We start from the raw sequence: 9,268 nt of genomic DNA on the forward strand, positions 1-9,268 counted from the left end.
AATAACATTAATATTTTGGGCTTCTTAAACAATGTTCTATATTGACATTTGAGCTAAACTTGTCAAAATAGTACACACAACTCAAAAGTCATCCTAAAACGGGTTTGACATGTAAAAAAAATAATAATAATGCAATTACTACATCCATTCACTTTTAACATTAACAGTCAAAATGTATCACAATTTTAAATATAGACGAATTTCAATTTTGCATCTAAATTTAGAGACTAAAACCATATTTAACCCTTAATTTTAAGAGTATCTTACACTTTACTCTATGATTAAATATTAAATGATACTTTTTTTCTAATTTTAAAATAAAAATGTATATCTTTTATATATTTAGTGAAATAATATTTATATTTACTTTTTGAATAAAATATCCAATATATGACACTTCTCACTCCAAATACTTTGTTTTAAAAAAGTCATATTGTCTACTACTTAAATTAAAAATTTAAAGACTAAAAGTTAAAGTTTAGAATACATAAATTAAAGAACTTTTAATAAATAAAAGAGATTATATTTTTATAAATTAAAAAAATATTATTTTACTATAAAAATATAAGCGAGACAAGTATGATTTAACATAATCTCAAAAAATTCTAGGCAATTATAATTTTAAATAAAATTTAACGGGTTGAATAGGAAACATGAAATAAATGTTTATTATGATTATATATAGTATACTTATACTGGTTTAATTATTTTATTCTAAAATGTATATAATAGATTAACTTTTAAAAATAATAAGAAAGTAATTATATTTATATAGATACGCATTAATTAAATTTGGCTATAGTTACATTTTATTTTAATTATTTTTAATACATAAATTGAATTAAGAATTAAAAATTTAACATGCTATTATATATTTATGAATTGTAATAACTGATTTTATAAATAAATATTAAAATAATAAAAAACAATTTGGTACAAGTGCTTATTCAGTATTCGTATGAGTGGATTACACTGTTGAACTAGATTTGAGAAAACGGATGCTAGGGATCTAGCGCGTTCGTTTTTTATAATTTGAAGGAATATTCGAGAGAGTATTTGGGGGAGGGATGGACTCAAAACTGCGAAGATAGTGCATATGGTTTGGGCAGAAGACGAAACTACCTTTGTTGTGCTTGGACGTGGTGGGATGGTGTGATTGTTGAATCCAGTGGAGGGGAAAGAAGATAAGGTGGTTCGGTGTGGTGGGCGAGGAAGAGGATGAATGAGTGGCAATGGTTGCACGAGGTGGTAGTTGTGCTTGAGCGTGGTGGGGTGGTGATATGCACTGTTAAACAGTGTGTTAAGTGGATGGCACCGGTGCCTTGTTTATAAAGAGAATGACACTGGTTACGACACTGGTGTTGTTGGTTTTTTTTTTTTTTTTACGTTCTGTGTTTTGGTTTTTTGCAGGTTGAGGAGTTGCTTATAATCGTCGAAGTTGCCAGAGGAGCTGTGTGTCTCCACTACAGTGAAGGTGGTCGGCTGGAGCTGATGGTTTCTTCACTTGAGTTATTTTTTACCATTTTGGTTTGTTTGCAGGGTGGAGGCGTTGCGGAGTTGCAGGTCTTGCCGGAGTTGTGGGCCTCCATAGTTGGTGCAGGATATTAGTGATGCAGAAAAAATTTGAAGACATTTAAGATTTGCATTTTATCTAATTAAAAGTTCTCCGCACACAGGCCAAAGTGCAGGCTGATTAAAAGGCTTTTGTGACTGTAGTTTTCTGTTCTAGTTAAACTAAGACATTCATAAATATATTAGTATAATTTTATGATTCATGTAAAAGACTCTGATCTCTCTGGAGTGAATCAGCCTACATGTTCCTTTCACACCCCAATGGCTACAAAGGTAGAAGTCAAATTCATTTGGATGAGTGATCACTGAATCAACCACAGTCCCTGAAGGAATGTTTTCATATAGAAAATGGTTTTGACCAAATCAACATTGAAACATAACTCATCATGAAAACCATCAAATGAATGCAAAACATGGACCAAACCCTTCTGATTGAATTCTAGAGATATATTTGGTATATATTAAACTTCTTAACCATAAAACTAAGAAAAAAATTAACCTAGTATTTTTTGACATTAATAAAAATAAAAGAATTTTATTTTTCGTTTTTCAATTAATTTTAATTATTTTTATAATGGAAATTAATTATTTTAATTTAATTTAAGAACATCAATTAAAAAAATTAATCTCTTTTTTACACAAGGGTATTATAGTAATTTAATAATTATATATATTTTAACAATTAATTTTATCTATCACACCAATCAAATCTCTCACTAACTTTCATAAAACTTATCTCCAAATCTATTTTCTTTACTCTTTAAGTTCACTCAAAAAACACAAAAATTCATCCATTCAAATCTATATAAATTCATCTTCGGACTCTCTCCCCAATCCCTACTCCCATAGAAACAAAGCCTTAATGCTTTCGATTTGCAGGCCAAATTACAAAATTCTCTGCTACACGTTGTTCAAAGAATACGGAAAAATATCAGAAATAAGAATGCAGAGGATTTGGACTCGTATTGTGTCACATCTAAAGACATAGTTTTCTCTTAACTATTAAGCATTTTTTTGAGTATAAATCTTAGCCACTCTCTTTTATTAGACAATATTATTTGATAGTATCTTTCATTATTTTTATTTTTTTTACGAATACAAATTTGTTTTATTGACTATTTAGTTTTGATGTTAAATAATCTGTCCTTTTTATTTACTACAATGAAAAAATGCAACTTTTTTTCTAAAGAGATTTTTTTAATTTTTAATTTTAATTCATCCTAAATTAACTTTATTTTATTTTTCTTCTTCTCATATTTTGTCCTAGAAATATAGGAGAAAATTTAAAAAATATAAGTCATAAAGATTTATCAATGGCTTCCTTGTACCTGTCTGTATATAATATATATGTATTAACTATGCTTTAAGCATTTCTTTTTTTATTAAAAGAAAAAAAAAAAAGGAGTATACGCAGAAGCAGTTGATAGTTGATACATTCAAAAAAGTTGCACGCACTATTTGCAAAGATTAATATAACCACGAAAACAACTCGACAGCATTAGGTGAAATTTCACAGCACCTTCCCTGTCTCACTATATATATGCCTACCTATGCTAAGGTATCACCATTCAGACATAATCTCAATCCTCTGCATATTCTTTTATTCTTAAATCTGTCTTTCAATATTTCATTTGTTCAGCAATATTAGGTTGTTGTGGTAGTCGAGACCCTGCTAAGGTTTTGTGTTAGCATATGATGAGAATAATAGGGTTGAGAGCAGTTTTTGTATGGTGCATATGGTTAGGATTGACACAGTATTCAGTTGGAGGAAGGGTTAGACACTACAAGTTTGATGTGGAGTACATGATCAGAAAACCAGATTGCTTGGAACACGTTGTGATGGGAATCAACGGTCAGTTTCCAGGACCAACCATTAGGGCTGAAGTTGGTGACACTCTTAACATTGCTCTTACCAACAAGCTCTTCACTGAGGGAACCGTTATTCACTGGCATGGAATCAGACAGGTTTTTTTTTTTTTTTTTACTGTGTTTTATGTATGATAGTGTCAACAAATGTGAAACATAATTGTTGATGTTGGTTTTTGTTGTTTGTTATGAAGGTTGGAACTCCCTGGGCAGATGGAACTGCTGCCATTTCACAGTGTGCCATAAATCCAGGAGAAACTTTTAACTACAGATTTATAGTTGACAGGGTAATTACATTTCTCTCCTTATCGTTAACCAAGAAAAAGACACATGCTTCTGTTATACATTTATATATAAGTCTAATATTGATTACTGTCCATGTCTTAATACTTTGAATTTTGAGTCCAAAGGGTTGGTGTATGAAAATGAAAGTAAGAAAGAGAAAAGAGAAGAAAAAAAAATGTTTTTAAAGTTACATCTTTTTAATTTTTTTTTTTAAATCAATTAAAAGAATGTCATTATTTGAAATAAATTTAGTCACATTTAATATAATATATTAATTTATATGGTGCAGCCTGGAACATACTTTTATCATGGACACCATGGTATGCAAAGAGCAGCAGGGTTGTATGGTTCATTGATAGTAGATTTACCAAAGGGACAAAACGAACCGTTTCACTATGATGGTGAGTTCAACCTTCTTCTAAGTGATTTGTGGCACACCAGCTCGCATGAACAAGAAGTTGGCCTCTCCTCAAAACCGTTAAAATGGATTGGTGAACCTCAGGTAATTAATATAATGAAAAAAGAAATCAAAAAATGAATGGCACAAATTATTTAATTAACACAATTGAAAATAGAAAACTCTAAAATATTACTATTAAACAAAGAAAAGCAATTAAACAAAAATAAAAGAAAATCCTTTAAATAAGTATTACTTTTCATTTTTTTTTTTCCAAGAGGCATTTGACCCAAAGGTTTATAAATAAGATGCCATGAACCAATTGAAACAGCCAAGTCGTGTTAACTTTTCTTTCCACATATGACAGAAAACAAAACAAAAGAAAAGAAATAGTGATTTTGGTGTAAAGGTATCAGATCCAAATCAAAACATCATATCAAATTCATAAAGTAATCTAGAAAAAAGATGCACATGTGACGCATCTGGTTAAAGTAGCGTTGGATTTTTAAAATAGGGCATCTTTGAATCCTTCACAACCCTACCTTTACCTTTTTTTTTTCTATTATTTTCCCTTAAACATATTTCAAGACAACGTAGTTTCACATTACTTTAAAAATGATTATTTAATTTTAGACTGTTCGACATAAACAAAATGTGCAAATTACTAGAGCATCACGCGTTAAGTAGTAGACTTTTATTCCCTGAAAAGGAGAAAGAAAAAAGAAAGCTACACATTCTAGAATCTTATTCTCACCCTTTACTAATTTTGTCACCTTTTTTTAGACTCTGTTGATCAATGGAAGGGGACAATTCAATTGTTCTCTGGCAGCTAAATTCGTAAACACCACTCTACCAGAGTGCAAATTTAAAGGTGGTGAAGAATGTGCCCCTCAAATTCTTCATGTGGAGCCAAACAAGACCTACAGAATTAGGGTTGCCAGCACCACTTCCCTAGCTGCACTCAACTTAGCCATTTCGGTGAGTTCTATATATATGAACCTAGCTATATGAGGGATCTTGCATCTTATTTTCTCTTTTTTAGTTTTCTATTTTTAACCTTTTATCTTTTTGTTGGATTCCAAATCTTTTGGTTCACCATGCCATAATTCTAAAACTCTCATCACATACACATACATCTTAATTAGTGACTATTAGATATTTGATGAGGTTAGTATATAAGATATTTATATTAATTCTTCTCTCTCAAACCAAAAATTGGAGAAATTCACAGAAATTCATCACATCTATCACTATTTTTTTGTTTACCAACAACAGAATAATTGAAGTGTTTAGTTGGCGTTAAGGTAATAGAGACTTGACTAAGGCATCAAAGAAGTTGAAAAAGGATGTAAAACACTTATAATAGATAAAGATGGTTTGAATGGTCTATCTTTCATATATATTATAAAAATAATGTTTAGTGGATGCGTGACTCTCTTTTTTGTGTACATCGGAAAAGACCGTTGTATGTTGGAACTTGAAAGAGTCTTATGGTTGATTTAGAAGGATTTGAAATTAGTAGCACATATATAAAAGTTATAATTTATTATACGATGACTCTGATGTTTAATATATATAACTATTAAAAGTTATAATTTATTACATATCGGCTGCAAATTAAATGAAAATATAATAATGTATTACTTACTCTGTACATAAACTATTTATTGTATTGTAAAGTAATAAAATGGGAATGGTGGTTAGTAAGGAAAATATTCTAGTGTTGAAGAATTACATATCTTAATTAGGTGTATAGAAAATAAAGGTAATTATGGGTGGTGTTACAAAATAATGGCAATTATTCCTTCTTCAAAGAATGGACTGGTTTGGAAATTAGGGTTTGAGGTATATGAGTGAGTGGGACACACTAAGTTGTTGTCACACACCAAACATTGGAAAAAGATAATGGTGTGTCTAAGATATAAAAAATATTAGGAGAATAAAAGAAAAATTACGTGTATCATTAAGATTCTACTGTTTTCGGTAAAATATACATTTCAAGGGTGTAACTAAAGAAAATCCTTCTTATCTTAATGCATGATTATTAACATATACTTGTTTTTTAAAAAGAAAATAATGATATTTTGACTACTAAATTTTGACAACTTTTTTTATAAAACATGATGTGTTATTTTCTAAGTGGTTTTGAAATATTGAGAATGAGAAAATAGAAAAATGGAAAACCAGTTAGAAAATGCCACATAAGATTGTAAGAGAAAGTTGTCAAACTTTAATAGTCAAAAAATCATTTTCCAAAATAAAACATATTAGCAAGTTCTATGTAATTTTATTTTCTTAAAATATAATTCAAAGGTGTAACTAGTTAAAAAATTCTTTATATTGTAGGATCACAAACTTCTTGTGGTGGAAGCTGATGGAAACTATGTTACACCATTTGCGGTTGATGACATGGATATTTACTCTGGTGAGACCTACTCGGTTCTCCTTCGCACAGATCAAGATTCAAAGAAAAACTATTGGGTTTCAATTGGAGTTAGAGGAAGAAAACCCAACACCCCACAAGGCTTAACCATTCTGAACTACAAGACAATTTCTGCTTCGGTTTTTCCAAGTTCTCCACCACCCGTCACACCCCTTTGGAATGATTTTGAACATAGCAAAGCATTCACTAAGAAAATCATTGCGAAGATGGGAACCACACAACCTCCAAAACACTCTGATCGTACAATTTTCCTTCTCAACACCCAAAATCGCGTTGATGGGTTCACCAAATGGTCCATTAACAATGTGTCCCTAACTCTGCCCCCAACCCCTTACTTGGGTTCCATCAAGTTCAAACTAAACGATGCTTTTGATCAAACACCTCCACCTGTGACTTTCCCTCAAGACTATGACATTTTCAACCCTCCTGTCAACCCTAACTCAACCATCGGCAATGGGGTTTACAGGTTCAACCTCGGTGAGGTTGTTGATGTGATACTGCAAAATGCAAACCAATTGAGTGGGAATGGTAGTGAGATTCACCCTTGGCACTTGCATGGACATGACTTTTGGGTTTTGGGGTATGGAGAAGGGAAATTCAAACATGGTGATGAGAAGAAGTTCAACTTAACACATGCACCTTTGAGGAACACTGCTGTAATATTCCCTTATGGTTGGACTGCGTTGAGGTTTACGGCAGATAACCCAGGAGTTTGGGCCTTTCATTGCCACATTGAACCACATTTGCACATGGGAATGGGTGTCATTTTTGCTGAGGCTATTCACAAAGTTGGAAAAATTCCAAGGGAAGCACTAACTTGTGGTCTTACTGGGAAGAAGCTAGTGGAAAATGGACGCTACTGAAACTAGATACACTATGTACGTTTTATATGATCTTAATAATTTTTTAAGTGTATTATTCCTTTATTCTTCTTCAAAATTATTCGTAGATTTTGTTATTTTAAACCTCTTTTTCTTTATGCTATATCTATTTATTTTCATAGAATTCTTTTATAACTCATTTTTTATTTGAAAAGAAATATATGATTTTTTTTTATCGATTAAAAAACCATGGGAGATATTTTTAATTTAATGATTATATATTTTGGACTCAAATTACTTAATAAAAAAAAATCAAGATAGTTGCTAAATTATTAAGTCAATGTCAAAACAAAAACAATAAATTAGACTTAGTCACATGTGAATCCTAAAACTGAAAAATGGATTCTACAGCGTCATTCAAGTGTCCTAACAGGCTACAATGCAAAATTCAAGGACATTATAGGGTCGCCTATATGTAGACGTTATAAAGTCAGCCATATGCAGAAGCTAAACAAATGCTATAGAGTTGATGGCACACCCTTAGCCAAGGGTCCAATTACAAGAAGCATGGCCAAGCACATTTAAGAAGAGTTAGCAACATCAAGTCAAGGTGAAGCTAAACTCCTTTTCACTTGGTCCATCATGGAGCATTTTTAGACCTTGTATTAAGGGTCATGTAGTGTAGGTTTTCCTTTGAAGACCTTGTATTAAGGGTGAAGTAGTGTAGGGTTTTAAAAACAATCTTGCTTAAGGTGGAGGACGTCCCACACATGCCAGATGACAAAGCCTTTAATGGAGAGTTCTCTAACATAGGTAGTGGCCATGTGTCCTTATCCTATTAGAGAGGCTTTATACATGGCAACTCATGAGTGGTTTGTTTTATGAAAGTGTAGAATGTCACATGTCAAGCTCTCCTTCACCAAGATAGCATTTTTAGGAGTTTGGTGCATGTTAGCATTTTAGGATTTGGACCATTTTGGAGACACCTTACTCTATAAATAAAAGTGTCTCCCTCATGTATTTCTCACTTTGATAATGTTAATGTTATGGTGTCAAATTCAAATTTGAGTCACATTTCTTCTCTTAGTCACTTGCTAGAGCATTCCAAGAAATTCCTCTAGCACCTCGTTCTCTAGAGTTGGCCTAACCTCTCTTATATCACCACAAACAACTTTCATTCTACATTAAATCACCAAAATCAAGAGTCATTTTCTCTCAACAATAAGCTTCTGCGCATCCACCATCCACCATAGTCACCATTTCAAGCTTTGACCCACCCTAGCTTGAGGAGAAGGCTATCAAGAGTCGGTCATACGTAGACGCAATAGAGTCAGTCATACGTAGACACTATAAAGTTGGCCATAAATAAACACTATAGAGTCAATCATACATAGGCTATGGCGTGGTCCTATTCGTCTCTAGATGTGATGCTATAGCATGGGCCTATCTGGTATAAATTTTGAATTACTTGAGGTAGAGTGATGCTATAGCATGGGCGTTGACAATTATACAAAATTTGGAATCTTGAACTTCATCACGAATATGATTTTTCACTTTACTAGAAAGAATATTTTATAACTCCTTTTGAATTTTATATGAAGTATATTTGGAATTGTATGAAGCATTTTTCAACACATTTTTTGCAACTTTATCATTGTATAATGCTATGAGTTTTATCATCTGAAGAAAATTACCTTAGTTCTTTGATTTAGTAGTTTGATCATGACCTATAAAAGCACAAGCTTGAAGTGATAAAAAATTAATCGTGTCAATTAAAGTCTTGAGACGCAACCAATTCTTCATAATTTGATTTGAGCGTTGCAATTGCAAAACATTCCTAATATGGCAATTTTGATTTAACAAGTGTTGACAAACAGACACTGC

General features: G+C 31.8%; 1 protein-coding gene across 3 annotated transcripts; it reads left to right on the forward strand.

The window, feature by feature from the left end:
• Positions 1 to 3,124: 3,124 nt before the first annotated feature.
• Positions 3,125 to 7,855, forward strand: LOC114188718 (L-ascorbate oxidase-like). Of its 3 annotated transcripts, none has more exons than XM_085675257.1 (6): positions 3,125 to 3,537; positions 3,633 to 3,725; positions 4,013 to 4,225; positions 4,904 to 5,098; positions 6,467 to 7,441; positions 7,838 to 7,855. In XM_085675257.1, the coding sequence occupies exons 1-5, from the start codon at positions 3,265 to 3,267 to the stop codon at positions 7,424 to 7,426; spliced, it is 1,734 nt and encodes a 577-aa protein (XP_085531383.1). In that variant the 5' UTR covers positions 3,125 to 3,264; the 3' UTR covers positions 7,427 to 7,441; positions 7,838 to 7,855. The 3 variants fall into 3 exon arrangements, with proteins under 3 accessions (XP_085531383.1, XP_085531382.1, XP_027933146.2); XM_085675256.1 differs by lacking the exon at positions 7,838 to 7,855 and adding an exon at positions 7,796 to 7,813; XM_028077345.2 differs by lacking the exon at positions 7,838 to 7,855 and having other exon boundaries at positions 6,467 to 7,521.
• Positions 7,856 to 9,268: the final 1,413 nt, after the last annotated feature.

This window comes from Vigna unguiculata, chromosome 6, assembly GCF_037176805.1.
Source record: "Vigna unguiculata cultivar grain cowpea cultivar isolate G323 ecotype 2 chromosome 6, ASM3717680v1, whole genome shotgun sequence".
Classification (NCBI taxonomy): Eukaryota; Viridiplantae; Streptophyta; class Magnoliopsida; order Fabales; family Fabaceae; genus Vigna; species Vigna unguiculata.